At 40.4% G+C, this 19,748-nt stretch overlaps 1 protein-coding gene and 1 long non-coding RNA gene across 3 annotated transcripts in view; one reads left to right on the top strand and one right to left on the bottom strand.

Moving 5' to 3' along the window:
* CSMD2 (CUB and Sushi multiple domains 2) overlaps nt 1–19,748 on the bottom strand; it is an 822,245-nt gene that overhangs the window by 674,360 nt on the left and 128,137 nt on the right. For both annotated transcript variants that reach the window (XM_034413370.3, XM_034413371.3), the window contains exon 3: nt 18,287–18,399. In XM_034413370.3, the coding sequence (XP_034269261.2) occupies nt 18,287–18,399 (113 nt within the window). The remainder of the gene's footprint in view (nt 1–18,286; nt 18,400–19,748) is intronic.
* Nucleotides 9,215–14,741, top strand: LOC148112425 (uncharacterized). The gene is made up of 2 exons (XR_015729454.1): nt 9,215–9,508; nt 13,650–14,741. It is a non-coding gene; the product is annotated as an uncharacterized LOC148112425 (long non-coding RNA).

The raw sequence follows: 19,748 nt of genomic DNA, 5'->3' as shown, positions 1-19,748 counted from the left end.
TGAGTAGGAGAGAAGGTTAGAAAGGGTGGGGGAAGAAGGGAGGAGAGAAGAGGAAAGAGAGGAGGAAAGGAGAAAGTAGAAAAGGATAGAAGAAGGAAGGGAAGGGAAAGAGAGAAGAAGAAGAAGGATTGTTGTAAAATAAGGGAGCAGAAAAGGTAGAAGAGCAATCCCGAATATAATTAAAAAGTCTTTTTTTTCTTTAGAAAATATATCAGTGGTGGGTTGCCCCTGGTTCGGACCAGTTCGCAAGAACCGGTAGTAAAACCGGCAGGAGGCCCCGCCCACCATCCCGGATGTCGTCATCGGCGATCTGTGCATGCGCAGAAGCAAGGCGCACGTGCGATCCTGTTGCAAACTGATAGTAAAGGTAAGTAGAACCCATCCCTGATGTATATGATGTATACCCATCCTTTCTCTCCGACCGGTCGCAGTTTGTGTTGGCAGGGGGGCAGAGGTCGACCTCGAGGCCTCTCATCTGTGGAGTGCCGCAGGGATCGGTCCTCTCGCCCCTTCTGTTCAACATTTATGTAAAGCCGCTGGGCGAGATCATCCGTGGCTTCGGGGTGAGATACCACCAGTACGCTGATGACACCCAGCTGTACATCTCCACCCCAGGCCACCCCAACGATGCCCTTGAAGTGATGTCCCAGTGCCTGGAGGCTGTGCGGATCTGGATGGGGAGGAACAGGCTCAAGCTCAACCCTTCCAAGACTGAGTGGCTGTGGCTCCCGGCATCCCGATATAGTCAGTTGACTCCATCACTGACTATTGGGGGCGAGTCTTTGGCCCCCACAGAAAGGGCTCGCAATCTGGGAGTCCTCCTGGATAGGCAGCTGTCCTTGGAGGAACATCTGACAGCTGTAACCAGGGGGACCTTTTGTCAGGTTCACCTGATTCGCCAGTTGCGGCCCTTTCTTGATCGGGATTCCCTGTGCACAATCACTCATGCCCTCGTCACCTTTTGCCTTGACTACTGCAACGCTCTCTACATGGGGCTCCCCTTGAAGAGCACCCGGAGGCTCCAACTGGTCCAGAATGCAGCAGCGCGGGTAGTGACAGGAGCAGCATGGCGCTCCCATGTAACACCACTCCTGCGCGAGCTGCACTGGCTCCCAGTGGTCTTCCGGGTGCGCTTCAAGGTGCTGGTTATCACCTTTAAAGCGCTCCATGGCATTGGGCCTAGCTATCTTTGAGACCGCCTGCTGTTACCGACGACTTCCCATCGTCTCGTGCGCTCCCACAGAGAGGGCCTCCTCAGGGTGCCATCAGCCAATCAATGTAGGCTGGTGACCCCCAGGGGGAGGGCCTTCTCTGTGGGGGCACCTACCCTATGGAACCAGCTGCCCCCTGAGATAAGGAGAATCCAAGACCTTAGTGCCTTCCGCCGTGCCCTTAAAACCCACTTTTTCCAGCAAGCCGGGCTGGCTTAAGAAGAAATTTTAAATGTTTTAATTGGTTTGTATTTTTAATTTTGGGCCAAATTTATATATATTTTAATTGTTTTTTAATATTTGTATTTTATGTTTTTTAATTCTGGCTGTACACCGCCCTGAGTCCTCAGGGAGAAGGGCGGTATATAAATTTAAAATAAATAAATAAATAAATAAATAAATGTATGGTTAACTATGGATAAGAGAATGTACATTTATAATATGCTTATAAGAAATAAAAAAAAACTTTTCAAAAAAAAAGTGACTTACAATTGGTCCTCATACTTAAAAGCATTGCAGCATCCTCACAGTTACATGGTCAAAATTTGGGCATTTGGCAACCAGCATGTATTTACAATGATTGCAGCACCCTAGAGTCATATGAATGCCATTACGCAGCCGTCTCAGGTAGCTTCCGACAAGCAAAGCCAACGGTGAGGAAACTGGATTCACTTAACTGCAGTGGTTCATTTAACAACTGTGGGGGGGGGGAATGGTCATAAAATTGGGCACAACTCACTTAGCAACCACCTTTGCTTAGCAAAGGAAATTTGGGATCCAATTGTGGTTGTAAAACTGGTTAACTCTTTGAAGATTCCAATATAACCTTCTGGGACATTTTTATATTGAGAAAGCATCTTTTACATTAAAACTTCTATGCAAGCTATTTTGCAACTCAGATATTTTAGAGCTTCTCTGGGATCCAATACTAAGAAATAACAATACTCGGTTAATAAGTAAATAGTTCTTCATTAAGGCCAGAAATTTAAAATAGGCTACTGCACAAGCTATTGTCCAGATCGTAACCATCTGTACTAAATAGCATAAAAACAGTAGATTATTCACTATAAATACTGAGAGAAGTGGAGGGCTAGTTTTACCAGTGATTCATTTATCTGCTGCTATACCCTAACCACCAATGCAGAGAATTACAGGTTGTGTAAGGAAGCTCGTAATAAGAATTCATTGGGGTAGCTTGCAAATTTTATAATAAATCTCTATGAACTGTGCAGTCTAATAGACCATGACTTCCACACTTGCTGCAGGTTTTCAGGAAAAGATATATTTCAGTTAAACCACCACTGATCAAGTAGAGCCAGGTGTATTCCTCACACAGGATTCTGTTAAATCTGCCTTCTGAAAGAGCAGATGGAAGGATGTTACACTGATCTGAGAAAAAGCTGTGACATGGCTAGGCCAGTGATGGCAAACCTTTTTGTTGTCATGTGCCAAAAGCGGAGGCAGAACTGGGGGTCGCTTGCGCGCATGCCCACACCCATAATGCAATGAGTCCCCGTGCGCCCTTCCCCCCTGCGCATGCACCCGCACCACCCCCCACGCATACACGGACAACCCCCCACGCCCCATTTTGGGCCTAGCAGGCCTCCCTGAAGCCTCCGGAGGCCGGAAACGGCCCATTTTTCGCCCTCCAGAGGGTCTGGAGACTTTCCTGGAGCCTTTCCAGGAGGGCAAAAATGGCCTCCCCTGGCCCTCCAGAGGCCGGAAATGGCCCATTTCCAGACTTCCAGTAGGCCCGTTTTTCACCCTCCCAGAGCCTCCATGTGAGCCTTGTATTTACCTGGCATCCAAAATGGGGTGCGTGGAAACTCCTGGGAGGGGAGGGACGGCACGGGCATGCATGCGTGTCTCCCGCATGTGCAGCAGAGACCTGAAAATCAGCTGGCCGCGGTTGAGCTGACCTAGGATGATGGCTCGCCTGCCTGCAGAAATGGCTTCATGTGCTACCTGTGGCACGTGTGCCACAGGTCCGCCATCACGGGGCTAGGCAGTCCCAAAGTGGCTTGCAGACTGAATTTCACATTTTGGGGGCTCCAGAGTCTAACCCTAGTTAGCAACTAATTTCAGCTCACTTTCTCATTCCCCTTCCAGGACTTATTGTTCAAGAAGCACTCTGGCTTGATCGTAAGCCAAAGACAGCAAAAACTCTCATTGTTTATGCAAGACAATGGCTTCCAGCCTGAAATGGATTTGCTGACAATTATTGAAGGAGCCAGGCCTACAGACAAAAGCTTTGACCAAAGATTGCAACTTCTCCTGCCAAGCACAGCTTTTTAGCCAGAAGACTGTATTCAGCAAACATTTACAGACTTGATGCTCTGTCCTCAGAAATTTGGTCTGCATAATTTCTAAGGGTTGATCATTGGAATATTGATTGGGTTTAATCAAAGAGTTGAGCTGATGAAAGAAGCAAGTTCAAAACTCTTCCCTTTTGCACAAAATGATCCAAACACTTGCAAGGATTTCTTTATATCGCCAGTCTTATAATTTCAGCTTGGGTCCTCTACTTGCCTGAGGTACAGAATACTACCAAGAGATATTTAAAATATTTAGCCTAAGGTGTCCAGTAGAGGTGGGTTTCAGCAGGTTCTGACCAGTTCTGGATAACCAGTAGCGGAAATTTTGAGTAGTTCGGAGAACCGGCAAATACCACCTCTGGCTGGCCCCAGAGTGGGATTGGAATGGAGATTTTGCTATATTCTTCCCCCAGAACTGGGGAGGGGATGGGGATTTTGCAGTATCCTTCCCCCAGGAGTGGGGAGGGAATGGAGATTTTACAGTATCCTTCCCCTGCCACGCCCACCAAGCCATGCCATGCCACGCCCACCAAGCCACACTCACAGAACTGGTAGTAAAAACATTTAAAACCCACCACTGGTGTCCAACCATGGCAACTTGTGGACTTCAACTCCCAGAATTCCCCAGCTAATCATGCTAGCTGGAGAATTTTGGGAGTTGAAGTCCACAAGTCTTATAGTTGCCAAGATTGGACAGCCCTGACTCTGGCTATTCAGTGAGGTTTCTCTGGATAGTCTAATAGTTGTTCTTGTTGTTCTTGAGGCTTCAAACAAACATAATCAGTCAGAAGATGATTGTTAGTGCAAAGTCAGTGAGGGTCTGCAATGCTCTCCTAATCCAGTGGTATTTATGGCAGGATCCTAGTACTGACTGCATTGAGTAGCGTTGGTAAACTTTTATAAGTTAGCTCAGAGTACGAGACTTTATATCTTGTTGGAATCTGACTATAGAGTGAACGTAGAAGTTTGGGAATTCAGATGCTAATAACAGCCTTGCTTCTGAGTTGCAACTCAATTTGTAAGATATCCCAAAGAGTTTTGTTTTAATCATAGACTTGTACTGATATATCACTGGTGAATAAGTAGGAGCAAGCATTTTCTGTGGTGAAAGCCTTACTCATATCTTACAGTTGTCCTCCAGAGACGGAATCAAAGGCACAGCTCAAATCAACAAATGCACCATTAACATTGCTTTGGGTTTGCTAGAATATTTTATCATTCTGTGCTGTGAAACTAACAGTTGAACATTCTGTTCTAAAGCCTGCTTTTTCCTCTTTCTGCCAGAGACGCTACAGGGCACTGCACAACAGAACAACTAGACACAAGGACAGTTTTTCCCCCGAATGCCATCACTCTGCTAAACAACTAATTCCCTCAACACTGTCAAATTATTTACTAAGACTGTATTACTATTCTTCTTCTCATCCTTCCTAGTATCTATCTCTTCCCACTTATGACTATAACCATGCTGCTTGCATCTTTACAATTTATATTGTTTTATTTGTTTCTTACCATAATTTGATTGTTTATTTAGTAACCTATGACTATCACTAAGTGTTGCATCTTATTATTCTTGATGGATGTACTTTATTTTTCTTGATGTACACTGAGAGCATATGCACCAAAGACAAATCCCTTGTGTGTCCAATCACACTTGGCCAATAAAAAATTCAGTTCTAGTTCTAGTTCTAGTTCTAGTTCTAGTTCTAGTTCTAGTTCTAGTTCTATTCTATTCTATTCTATTCTATTCTATTCTATTCTATTCTATTCTATTCTATTCTATTCTAGCCTGCTCCAGCCAATGCGCAGGTTTCCAACAAAGGTTCCTAGCATATAGTTTAGGAGCCGTGGTGGTGCAGTGGTTAGAATGCAGTACTGCAGGTTACTTCTGCTGATTGCCGGCTGCCTGCAATTTGGCAGTTCAAATCTCACCAGGCTCAAGGTTGACTCAGCCTTCCATCCTTCCGAGGTGCATAAAATGAGGGCCCAGATTGTTGGGGGCAATAGGCTGACTCTGTAAACCACTTAGAGGGGGCTATAAAAGCACTATTAATGTGAATGGAATAGGAATCATACAGAGACAGCACATGAACTCTGGGGGACCCTCTCTATTCACATTATTATAAGAGAGAAAAGTGCTTGTTTGGAGATTATATTAAAGTCAGCTGAACCCCATTAAGTGGTAATATATCTTCTGATGAGACCTAGATGTCACGGAAGGACAGCCATATGGAAAACATTTGAGGGGCCTCACTGTCAAAGACAAGGATATATATGTTACAAAGAGTTACTTAATCCAATAAATTTACCTAAGGACAGCAATAAATCTCCCATTAGCAACTACAGCACTTAAGGAAAGGTTGTCTAGCTAAAGATAATCTTATAAACTAGAACTAATGGTTTAGTAATTAGGAAGTGTGTCAATTATCATATAACAAGTGCATGTTAACCATATATGGAAGATGCATGAGCTCATGTTAACCATATATGGAAAACTGGATGAGCTCACCGAATCCTTTGTCTTAGATATGTATAAAAACAGTTGTGTTAGGATATGGTTTGAGCCTAACAAGTTGTCCAGGCAATATATGTGTTCTGTAACTTTAATATGAATATGTATTGTGTGACTTTAAAGTTTTACTGCTGAATCATTGTAATGCTGAGTCATGCTGTAATTAGTTGTGAACGTATTTAAGAAAGGTACTGTAAAGTATTCAGTTGATGATAAGCTACCATAGTGTGAGGAGAGCTATTCATTGTGTTATCATCGTTTGATGGATCTGCTACCATCGTGGTTTGTGAACCAGAGTGAGTTTGTTCTTCTAACCAACTACTGTTTGTGTGGTAAGAAGAATCTTTCTATCACTGGATTGATTTAACTGGCAAAGACTTGGAAATTGTTTAAAGACTATGAGATTGTTTTTCCACTATAAAGTAAACTTTTGATAAACCAGTTTGTACATCTCTTATTCATTGCTCTCAGCAACGTTTCTCTGCTCTACACTCTGCTGGTTGGTACCACAACAACAATATCCTTAACAAGTTGTATCAAAGCTCTTTCCTTGTTTAAAGTTTCAGGTACAAATCTGGCTCTGAACCTTGCACAATAAACTGACTCTGGCTGACCCAGGAATGTTGTTCAGTCTCAATTTTTCCACAACACTATGAAGTGGTATATAAGTCTAAGTGCTATGCTATTGCTACTTATGTTGAGGAGGTTCATGGTCTTCATTAGCAGAACTAATCACACTCCCTTTTTAAAATATAAAGATAATTATTACAGATCCCCAGTAGCTGAGAACGAGGGCTGATTTATTGACCTAGATGAAAAGTGAGACCAAGGTTGGCACTACTATTCAATATTTGCCTTTGTGAACACGGCCGGGATGTGGGCACTTCCAGAGCTTTTGCCCACTTTTAACCAAAGTATCAAATATCTGATCTCAGCAGCTAAAAGAGCCAGCCACTCAAATAAATTGGTGGATATGGTGGACCTAGGATGTTATAAAGTGAATGGATACAGAATCTCTATCTTGTGATAAAGGTCTAGGAATAATGTCAAAATAGATCCCAGTCCTTAGTCCCAGCCAATAATATTAATTAATTAGCCATTTGTGCATCTCTATTTTTGCTTCAAAAGATATACTTTTGAGATAGTCTCTTTTCATTTTAGGAATTTTTATGGGGAGAAGAGATTGACAAGGAATTGACCCTGATGGCTGTAGCAAATGCTTTTTAGTTTCCACATAGTCAGTGGTGGGATTCAGCCAGTTCGCACCTATTAGGGAGAACCGATTGTTAACTTTCTAAGCAGTTCGGAGAACCGGTTGTTGGAAGAAATCTTATTTTGTTTTTGTTTTTTTTCACTTTACAGGGCTAATCCTGTAACCAAAGCAGGAAGGAAACATTCTGGTGTTGTCTCTAGCCTAATCTTTATTGCCCTGCTTACAGAAACTGCCTCTCTGGTTAACCCTTATTACATTGTAACAGCTAAGGTGAAACGCTCATCGACATGAGTGACGTTGAGTTGGTCATGCCCACATGGTCACATGACCACTGAGCCACGCCTACCCAGCTGGTCATTAGGGCAGAGAACCTGTTGTTAAATTATTTGAATCCCACTACTGCACATAGTCCTGGTCAAACCATCTGTAAGGGAACATCTGACTGGACTTTTTGGATAATTTCACTGAGTTTTAACTTGGTTTGGAGTAATAATTCAGAAGCCCACAAAAGGTCAGTCATGCTGAGCAAGTCACTGACAACTTTGCATGCCAGCTCATTCCATTTAATCCATGAAGCTCCACTATTCACTTAGTGTCAAACCAAAATAGTTTTTGGCAAATAACAGTCCTTGGAAGAGTAGGCAATTATATATTCCTTAATTACAGTTAAAGTGGGTAACTCCAGATACTGCTTTTCTTATTAAATATCTTTCCATCAGTCTTTTGCTAATTGGAAAATGCCAGAAGGAAGTTATAGAAGTCATAGAATAACAGAGTTAGAAGGGACCTTGGAGGTCTTCTAGTTCAAGCAGGAGATCCTACACAATTTAAGACAAATAGTAGTCCAAACTATTCTTGAAAACCTCTAGTGATATAGGATCCACAACTTCTGGAACTAAGCCATTTCTCTGATTAATTGTTCCATCAGAAAATTTCTCCTTAATTCTAGGTTGGATCTCTAATCATTTCCATCTGTTACTTCTTGTCCTGCCTTCAGTTGCTTGGGAGAATAGGACTACCCGCTCTTCTCTGCCCCTCACAGCCCCTCAAGTATTGGAAAACTGCTATTATGCCACCCCAAGACTAGACATACCTAGTTCCCACAACAGCTCATTGTACTGTTTCACCTCCAGATCCCTTATCATCTTTGTTGCTCTTCTCTAAACTCTTTCTAGAGCCTCACCATCTTTTTGTATTGGGATGACCATCTTACCAGTATAATATAAAGTGGTACTATCACTTCAGGTGATGTTGATACTATCCTTCTGTTTATGCAACCTATAACTGGGTTGGCTTTTTTGGTAGTTCTGCTGATTGTTCACTAGAACGCCTACTTCTACTTTCCTCTCAGTTACAGATATTGAGGCAGGTACCATTTGTTCTATACCTGTGCACTTTTCCTTGCCTAACTGCAAGACCTAACTTTTCATACAACTGAACTGCATTGTGTTGGATAGGGCCCAGTGTTCAAAAGGAAGAAATTCCCTTTAATGGCCTCCCTCAAGATTTAAGGGAAGCCATTGGAAGGCCAGCTAGGGAGGTAATGAAGTGCTGGAGCACCAATTGTACAGGAGAAGAGGACACCCATATAGTCCTTGACCACTTGTCCATACTCTCTTTATGAACTTTTGACTAAAGTTAGCCTCTCCTTTAAAGATCAAGCAGATACCACATCCAGAAAACACACACAGATCCGCAAGATTCATTAACTTCTCTATATATACAATATAACATATGAAGATAAATATACAATACCAGTGGTAGAGAGGAGAGCTTGTAAGTACAGAGTACAGCAGAGATGAGTTTCAGTTTCAATTCAGCAAACAGACTGACTAGTTTAGTTTCAGAGCTGAGCACAGAGCTACAGAGCCATGCCCAGGCTCCTTCTTGTCTCAGCTCCCATTGGCTGACCTTGTTGCTATGTCCCTGTTCCAGTTCATGAATATTCTGACATTCTCCAGGCAGTTTTTCAACTTTTTCAAATGCAATGATGCTTTATTTTTTGTCTTACAAATGTTTATGCTGCTACTCTAATATGAGAACTGAAACCTGATTAACAGAATAGAATAATTGATTGGCTATGTCTGTTATAATCAATTAGTGGATTCATCTATTAATTAAATTAGCACAAGTGTGAAGAAAAAACCTATTTCTGAAGTCAGTAGGGTATTTGTACTCTACAAGATGAAAGCCTTATTTGAGAAAATCATTTCTTTCTGAGAGAGACTGAGAAGAGGATAAGGACTCTTCAATATTGGTACAGTATATCTTGTCATTTTTTTTAATTAGCACCCATATAAAATGATATACAGGTATATTTTTCTCTGGTTATGTGTGTTATAAAAATATTCTGCCTGTATAATTAGAATACCTATTAAGCTTTTTAATAGGAAAAAAAATCTATTAATCTACCCAATTAAATTGATTAAATGTCACAGTTATCATAAATATTCCCAAGTAGTTTGAGAAACCAGTATTAAAGTGAAAGTAAGTTACAAGTGTTTGAATAAGTGATTTTTTTTTAAAAAAGTGAACATCCAGTCAGAAGAAATGACAACTAGGAAAGAAAGACTGAATTTGGAACCCATATCAGACTGACAAATAATATAGCCTTGTGCAGGCATTCAAGTTAAAATTCAAAATGGAAAGAAAAACTTAGGCAGAAATATAAACCGTATTTTGACTATGGTTGCCTTGAAAAAATCCCATATGTTGAGTATAAATAGCTGCATGCTTCTAAGCATGTACATCAGATCAGTATATTGGAATGTCTTTGGAGATCATCCAACGACATGGGGTGAGGTATCAGCAATACGCTGATGATACCCAGCTGTATATCTCTACCCCGCGTCAATTCAGTGATGCGGTGGATGTGATGTGCCGGTGCCTGGAGGCTGTGAGGGTCTGGATGGGAGTCAACAGGCTCAGACTTAACCCAGACAAGACTGAGTGGCTGTGGGTATTGCCTCCTAAAGACTATGTTGATTGTCCATCCTTGGTTCTGGGGGGGGGAGAAATTGTCCCCCTCAGAATGGGCTCGCAATTTGGGTGTCCTCCTAGACTCACAGCTAAGATTAGAGCAACATCTGACAGCTGTGGCTAGGGGGACCTTTGCACAGGTTTGCCTGATGCACCAATTGTGACCCTACTTGGATCGGGAGGCTCTCTTCACAGTCACTCATGCCCTTGTCACCTCACGGTTAGATTATTGCAACACGCTCTACATGGGGCTACCCTTGAAAAGTGTTCGGAGACTACAGTTGGTCCAGAACGCAGCCACACGAGCTGCCATGGGTGCACCTAGGTACACCCACATTATACCAATTCTCCGCGAGCTGCACTGGCTCCCTATTGGTCTCCAGTCACAATTAACGGTGTTGGTTATTACCTTTAAAGCCCTACATGGCTCAGGGCCAGGTTATCTTCGAGACCGCCTTCTGCTGCATAGCTCCCAGCGACCGGTAAGATCCCACAGAGTTGGTCTCCTCCAGGTCCCGTCAGCTAAACAATGCCAGCTGGTGGGCCCACGGGAGAGGGCCTTCTCTATGGCTGCCCCAGCTCTCTGGAACCAGTTACCTCCTGAGGTCCAGACCATTCCCACCCTATTGGCCTTCCGAAAAGCAGTGAAGACCTGGCTTTTCTGGCAGGCCTGGGGCCGTTGATCTCGCTCTTGTGATCTGGTGAGATCTGGCCATGAATGGCATGAATGAGTTTTTAATGTTTTTAATTTTTAAATGTTTTTTATAATGATTTTTAAAAATGTATTGTGAGCCGCCCTGAGTCTTCGGAGAGGGGCGGCATATAAATTGAATAAATTAAATTAAATTAAATTAAATTATTAAATTAAATTAAATTAAATTAAATTAGGAGGGAAAGACATGAAGATGATTTTAAGCACAAGTTACACCAAACCTCAATATTCTTGATTTTATTATCCGAACCTGAGGATATAGCTTTTCCCCCTTCTGAAGAGGTTTCTTGCTTGCTTTTACACTTCTCAACCAAACAGGGATCTGATAATTTGGAATGGATGAAGAGAACTTCATTAAATCTACAATCAGTAGCAAGCAGGGGTGAAGGTTGGGAGCAGAGATCCTGTCAACCTGGAAACATCAGCAGTCTTGTGAATACTTAACCTAGTCTGCCTTTTCCTGTAATATCCTTTATGGTTCTGTTAGCATACAGACCATTTATATACCTCAGTAGCTTTTGCTAACACTGAACTTGGTTGATATTAGTCTTTATTATGGAATATATAGATATTGGAGAATGCCACTTTCAAGTATACCCCTAATTTATCCATGCATTTATCCATAATTTCTCTTCCATCCACAGTAAAGAAGTTTGCTATTGTAATCACAGGTCATAAAATAGAATAACAACATGAGAACATGAAGTAATAAAAGAGTGCTAGATATAAGAAGGTTGAAACTAGGTAAAGCCTGCACTACAACTAAGAGCATAAATTATTTCTTTTGGAATTTAGATGATAGCAGAGGGAAAGTAGCAAACTGACTACTAACAGTTGGAAACGTGTCTGCAAGAGGATGAATAATGTCCTCCACTTGACCAACACCATAAGGACAGAGTCATAGCAGCAGGAAGCCACAAAACAAAAACAGCCATATTTTCAAGTTGGAGTATGCTTCTACTCACTGAGTTTTAAAAGGAAGCAGCCATGCCGGTTGCTCTTTCAATGCAAAGAAATAGCAATTATTTTGATAGGGATTTACCGTATGATTGTCATGCTGGATTTCTGGCAGCTTGTACTTAAACGTAAGTCCAGTATTGCAGAGGTAATTGGGGAAACCACTCAGGCACAGAAACCAAACAGGATACTAACGGTAAGAATAGGTGGAAATCTCAACCTATTAGCATTGATGCTGGGTTTATTTTAAGGGTCAGTAAAGGTTCCTCTTGATCAAGCATCAAGGCATCCTTGAGAAAATAGCAGTAAAGCCACCCATGAAAAATACTCCAGGATCTCATCTTTCTTACCTGAAAATAACTTCAACATCTGAGAGCTTTTGAAGGGCACTGGTTTCTCATTCTAATGAGGTTCTACAAATGCTAACAGTTTATTTATCTGTGAGAGGGATGGATAGGCTAATGGGGAGCATCAGAAGGTGCAGCATGTTTCTTAATTTCTTCATCTGCCAGCAATGGGCCATTTTCCTACTAACAGCTTTCATAGGTCCAGATGCCAGAACAACAAAAATAGACAGCTATCCTCACCGCTAAGTGGTTTGGAACGCTGAACCAGAAATGAGGAGGTAAAACTCCGGAACATCATTAAAGTTTTATTAAACCCAGCTTGTTGTTTTATGGATCTGTTCTTTCTTTATTTGCCTTATGATAAAAGAGCAAACCTTCCCAGCATTATGTTAAACTTCCTCTGATTTCTTTTTCATTCTAAGCACAAGACAGCCGAGAGGCAGCAAATTATAAATTATAATGCAGTTCCGTCATGCACACAATATTAATATCTTCCTTTTTTTAAAAAAAAACAAACAAACCCAAGGCTTCCTCTCCATGATGAACTATTTTTGGTATTAACCAGAATGTGGTATGGAATTCACACTGATTTCCCACTCGCTACAAAATACTCTCTCAATTTATTTTAAATGTCACTTTATTATATTTTCATCAGGTCTGCCATTGTGGTGATTGCAATTAATTTTATAATATACTTATGCAACTAGCATATGTAATCTTCAGGAGATGGTTTCCATGAATAGTTTAGAACTTCACTTAGAGCAGCCAAAGGTTGGAAAACCTACGGGGGACATCTATCTATCCAATATCCACCCACCAAGTTAGAGAAAATTCAAGTGTGTTTTGTCAGTTTCTCTACCTTCTAGACTACTGTATTTAGATGGCAAAAATGCAAACAGACAATAGGTGGCAACAAAGGATATAAAAATCACTAATACTGTTTTGTGGGAGGTTCCCTCCCTATTTATTAAGTATTTTTATGATTTGTCATAATGCCTACACAAAAGTGAAAAGAAATTCCAGAAAACAAAGTATAACAATCCTAAGAAAGCTAGCAATCTAATTTGAATATAAACAGCGGAAAGCAAAGTAGCACTACAGCAATATAGGTACCATGATAGCATTTTTATCATCATCACTATAATACATTACAACAGAGGTTCCTATTTTTTAGGCTTTCCTTTTTTTTCAGTAAGGAAACAATTCAAAGGCTAGTATAGTTGAGCTAACTATTAAGTAGCATGAAACTGTCTTTCAGGAACACACACTAGTTGTTCCTAAGCACTTAAAACATATTCCAGATTTTTTAAATAAAAAAAAAATACAATTTAACAGTATATTAATGCCTTTAATATCAAACTACAAAACTGTAACTCTTTGCTGTTATTTATTAATTTATATAGGCTAGAAAGTTCATCTTTACCAGGTACAAAATTTGGATGACAGAAGTTCTCAGTGCTTATGCTTAGCTACTGCAAAATCTATTTGTGTTTGTCTAAGAAATGTAGACACTACAACAAAGCTGAATTTGTCCATTATGCTGACTAATCTAGGCTATATTTTGATTTATTATTACTAATGAGGAAACAATTCGTATCTAGCATTTGGAGTAACCATGAAGACAGATGTTCAGGGAATGGATTTACCTGATTAATGTACATAATGAACAAGTCTTTACAGAAGGCAGCAGATGAAGTGAATTCCTGCAGGAACCAAGGCTAAGCATGACTTTTCTGAAAGAATTTGGAATTGGGACTAACAGCAACCTCAGAACCTCAATGCATAGTGATTCTAAGCAGAGAATCAAAATGGTTAACTACAGTAACTATCAAGAGAAGAGAAAGATGCAAAGGAATGCATGTTTAATAAATACCATTTTGTCTCAGATAGGAGAGACAGAGAGCAATCTAGGTTACAAAGACAGACTTGTAAATTTTGAAGCTGATATAATATAGAAGACAGAACACACTGGAAATCTGTACCACTCTTCCATCTTCTAAAAGCAAAGTCTGGATGAGCCACATATTGGAATGAATTATTTTGTTAACATCTTTAGTTCACAAGTTTCACCAGCTATCCAAACTTGGCATTGCACAATGAATTGGACCTGCAGTGTCTAAAATGCCCAGCCAACATGACTTCTGCAGTCTGAGAAATGCAGCTGCAACACATCAGAAGATTACTTGATTGTTTGGTATTATTTGGGAACATCTTTGCAAGTCTTGTTGGTGGAAGATGCCACCTATAAAACATCTTCAGCTGATTTTCCTTGTATGCCACGGATAATGTTAGTTTTGAATTTACTCAACATGTTGGAAGGGTAAGAAAACTCATGGAACATATTACCATCTATGGTGGACATGTCCAGCAGCAAAAAAAAAATTGGACAAATATAAAGAAATGGCTAGAAAAAAATAACAGATCAACCAATTGAAAGAAAGCCAGAAACATTCTTATTATGAACACTCACAAGAACATACACCAAAGAAATAAAATATCTGATTTTACACATTATAACAGCCGCATGAATAACATATGCACAAAAGTGGAAACAGGAAAAGATACCAACAGATGAAGAAGTGATAGAAAAAGTTTTAGAATGTGCTGAAATGGACAAATAATTAACAAAAGAAATTAAATAAAAACAAGAGACAGATTATTACATAATGTGGAACAAATGGTATGAATGGCTTGAGATATAAATAATAATTGAGAGATAATAAAGAACAATAAATACAGGGGAGAATCTAAAAATTTAAAATATGCATATAACAAATATATAGAAATGTATAAAATTAAAGTTATTAGCATTAGAAAATACGATGTAACTAAAGAAAAAGGGACAATGAAGAAAATGAAACAGTAAGAGAGATATGGGGGGAAAGATACAAAATGGAAAGAAGTCCACTAAGAAACATTGGTTCAAAAGAGGATATATTCAAATGTTGTATGTTATGTGTTTGTCATACTGTGTTACAATAAAATATTAAATATTAAAAAAAAAAGAAGATTACTTGATTGGACAAAGCCATTATAGATAATATAGTTAAGGAAGGCTGTAACAGGTACATCATCATTTCCTCCCTCCCTACCACCTCAAGGTAGAAACTGAACAGGAGGGTGTCTCATAGCTCCCAGAAATGTTTAGGTCAGATTATTTTATTTTATGCAGGTTATGGGTTCATGATGCACAGCTCCTGCAACCCTCTCCTAAACTGCTTCTGAATTATCAATAGCATCACCGCCCTTTGTCCTTCTCACCTTCAATTAAACAATTTTAGACACAGGACTTTTCAAACTGTATTTCACAGAACCTAGGGTTAGGGTTTCATGAGAGGGGGAAATATTCTCTTGAAAGCAGCCTACAACTTCGGCTCTTGTCCAGAGCTTCCAGAATGTTTTAATTTTTTTTAACTAACAGATTCCACAGGCAAAAAGTTTTGAAAACTTGTGCTAGAACACCAGAACAATTGACCCATATTTACAATGAATCCACTATCTAGACTTGCCACAGAAATTAAGTCTATATCCCCAGATTTGTTTTTCCTTGTGGGGAAATTGGAAAAATCAGGTTACTTTTACTTCTGCCTTCATGCTGAAAATGAAATAATTGGGGGGGGGGAGTAAGCTGACATTTCTGCAATGCAGTTGTCAGAATCTTTGACTCCTGTCAAGCAAGCTGACCAGTACTAGAAGTATTAAGTCATCAGCGTCCACAATGAATGTTGATTGTTGGAGCCCTGAGCAAAATTCCTCAGTCATTTTATTCTCTTCCTTTTTCTCTCTCCCTGCATTGCTTTGTTCTTTCTATCCCACTACGTAGCAGAGTGACATCGTTTTCATTTTTCATTTAGATTTTGGGTGTGTTGCAGGCGGAATGCTGATGATTCTATATTTGGAAACCTGGCAATTATCTGAATACCAAGTATAACAATGCAAATAAAATCTCTGAGATTTTCAGTGAGGAGGACAAGTGGAGGAATGGTCTATCTCCAGGTTTAAGCAAAATTAAATTGCTTAACGAAAACATTTAATTATAAAGGAAACAGTTCAATTCTTTGTAGGTTCTGTCTTCACTACAATTCTTTTTATGGCTCTATTTGTACTGGTAACAATATGCAAGTATTAACCAAAGTAAAACAATAGAAGATAAGCATTTAGAAAACCAGGTGCAAACCCATGCTTTAAGAATTGATATGAAAATGATAAATACTTTATGACTTAAAAAATTAAGAATATGCAATTCTTAAAGTAAAAGAAAAAAGCTAGGGATTCACAAGTATCAGATATTGTTTCATCCTTTGAGGACAGATACAAGGGCAATGTTTAATCTTAATTTTTAAAATAAAAAAAATGCAATGCTTAACAAATTCATACATTGCAATTTCTTGAACATAATTATTGCACTGTTTTTATAATTGAAATTTTTCAATAAATCTAGATTTTTCTCCCACATATTTATGCATCCTCTGTAATTCCCTTTCAGTTTGTGCAGCTTGTTCAGTTTCAGTCTGTTCCCAATCTTTTCATTGCTAAATCTTTCCGATGGAGGCATGACCAACATATGATGAGTTTTTGGGTAGTATGGGTACTTTTCTTGTGTTCTTAAAGCCTTACCTGGTGAGGACAGGAGCAAGTTGACATTTTAATTCCCCACAATACCCTATCCTGGAGTGTTGTCACAGTGGGCCTTACTGGGAAATTAAACAGAACCTCCTTGAATTATTTCCAGGTAGACCTGTGGGAGAAATAGACTTCTCCAAACTTGCCTCCTTCATTGTACTGGGGGTGGAGCCACCAACAATATCTGACAGAATCAACAAAATGTCTAGCCAGGATTGAAAAAAGATGGACTACCAAGTGAGGGTCAAGCAATGAGGATGAATTTGTCTGAAAGCAAGCCCAATATAATCTTAGTAATTTTAACTGTATTGAAGATAATTATCCAATCTACTAAGAGTGGGGTGGTTCTTTTGTTTGCTTAAAAAAGAAACAATTATATGAGCGATAACAATTAAAACTCAATAAAATCCAATTGTATACCCAAGAGTTGTAATATTGCAACTGAAGGAACCCATTCTTTTGCAGTTACTACTCATCCACAATGCCAAACTCATCAATATATGAGGCCATTCTGTTACTCTGGCTCCAAACCAAAAAGTTAGCATAGTTTAACTCAGTAAATGTTTACTTTAAAGATACAAGTTTAAAATCACTTGATTTCAGACCTTAATTGCAAACACGTAGCAGAAAGTTGCTAACCCAACATTTATCACATGGAGGGTTATTTTAAAAAATAATTGTCCTGAGATGTATGATCTGTTCTACAGCATGAAAATTCTTTGGAAACCACAACTGGCTGATCTTCTAAGCCAGAGGTCTTCAAACTTGGCAGCTTTAAGACTTGTGGACTTCAACTCCCAGAATTCTCTCCCAGAATCAAATTGCTGGAGTCAAAGGCTCCATGGTACCTACACCAAGAGGGACAACAATGTCCAGCAACCCTTGCCATCATTCTACAATAGTAGGTAGGAATGACCTTGGGAAACAGGAAGAAAAACCACAGCATAGACAATGGATAAACAAAAAGGAGGGATGGAGGTGGAGAAAATGTCTGAGAAGGGACCTTTCTTAGTTTTTGGAGAGTAAAAGTAAGGGAGGAGAGAGGTACATTCAGATTTGCAAGATTAGTAGCAGATTTGCAAGATTAGTAGAAGAATTCTGGGAGTTGAAGTCCACAAGTCTTAAAGCTGCCAAGTTTGGGGACCCCGGTTCTAAGCTAAGCAGGGTCAGGCCTGATTAGTATTAGATGAAAGAATTTCATCTAGATGCAAGAATTTCCCAGGCTTGAACAAACTTCCCAAAAGAAAAGAAATGTAAAATTATTTCCTGAATGCGGCCAAGAAAACTATGCTGTTGTATCCATGAAATCACCATGTCCAACTCTATTTGGAAGAGCTTTTACTTTTACTTTACCAGAAAATTCCCTTTATAGAAGCACAGCGTATGAATATCAGAAGTTCACCAAAAGCAAACCCACCTTCATAGGTTGCCTGAAATCCTTGAGCACTGACAGCATAGTCACTTACAAGCCACAAGGACAGCACCACTCCAGTACTCACAATGGGAGGAGGCAGCTGGAAACCCGTGAGCCTGGAAGAAATCAAAGGGAGAGTGTCACAACAGGAATTTCCTAATGGAACACAATTCAGATTATCACTTTCCTGTGGATCCATACAATAGCTTCAACTACAGAAAACAAGGAACCTAACCTCATTCATACCAAGCATTGAGCTACAAGGGGCTCTTGGTGCTCTCTGAGCTGGCTTGTTTTCTTGCAGATGTTTCATTATCCTAACTAGGTAACATTCTCAGTGCTAGAGATTAAGCTATAAGGATGTGATGGCTGGTGCCCATGGAGGGAGAGCTGGTAGGAAGGACTACACTGAAGTGGCAGTTCCCCAGGAAGGAGGGAGAACATTCCAAGGAGTGGACGAGATAAGAGGCAGCATAGTCCTGTGCTGGACAGGAGACAGAGGAAGGGAATCAGGATAACCACAATCTACAATCTCTCAGGGTATATCCATTACGGTGAGAATAACGTCGGTTTTAGTCTGGCAAAATTCTGTATTTTGGGTGTGAGCAAATAAAGAACTGAATTTTGGCTGGATTGTTCTATGACAGTGTTGGCGAACCTTTTCATCACTGAGTGCCAGAAACCGGAAGAACAGCTGCCCAGTGCGCATTTGTGCGCTGGGAAGATGATCTTCTGGTTTCCGAAGTGCACATGTACACCGGCCACTCGGTCTTCTGGTTTCTGGCGCACATGCATGCACAAAGACCAGGTGGCCGGTGTGCATGCACGTGCCAGAAAGAGGAAGAGCAGCCACCCCCGGTGTGCATGTGCGCATCAGGAAGATGATCTTCTGGTTTCCGGCATGCGCATGCACATGTGCACCAGCCACCTGGTCTTCTGGTTTCTGATGCACAGGTGTGTGTGAAGACCAGCTGGCCGGTGCACATGTATGTGCCGGAAACTGGAAGATTATCTTCCCGGAGCACGCATGTGCACTGGGCAGCTGCTCTTTCAGTTTCCAGCACTTCGGCGCATGTGAAGACCAACTGCCTGGCGTGCTGGAACCCGGAAGAGCAACGGGTGATGGCTCGCGTGCCTGGAAAAATGGCTCTGCGTGCCACTTCCAGCACGCATAACATAGGTTCACCATCACAGTTCTATGACATTCTTGGGCTGGGCTGGGCTGGGCTGGACTTACGGCAGTTTGTAGGTTCATGCTTAATTTTAGTGTGGCAAGTATCATGTGTAAATCTAGCTACCACAATTACTTAACAAAACTTGTTTGTGAATGTAGCTTGTATGAAGACATAACTGCATTCAGAAACCTATTGGAAAGCAATACAAGTACGATGGTCTTATGGCAACAAGACCAATCAATGCATTGACTTTGAGTTTTGCACCGCCTGCATTTTCAAAATGATCTTCA

Source organism: Pantherophis guttatus, chromosome 10 (genome assembly GCF_059756535.1).
Source record: "Pantherophis guttatus breed Tessera chromosome 10, ASM5975653v1, whole genome shotgun sequence".
NCBI lineage: Eukaryota > Metazoa > Chordata > Lepidosauria > Squamata > Colubridae > Pantherophis > Pantherophis guttatus.
This window is presented reverse-complemented; position numbering and strand designations above follow the sequence as displayed.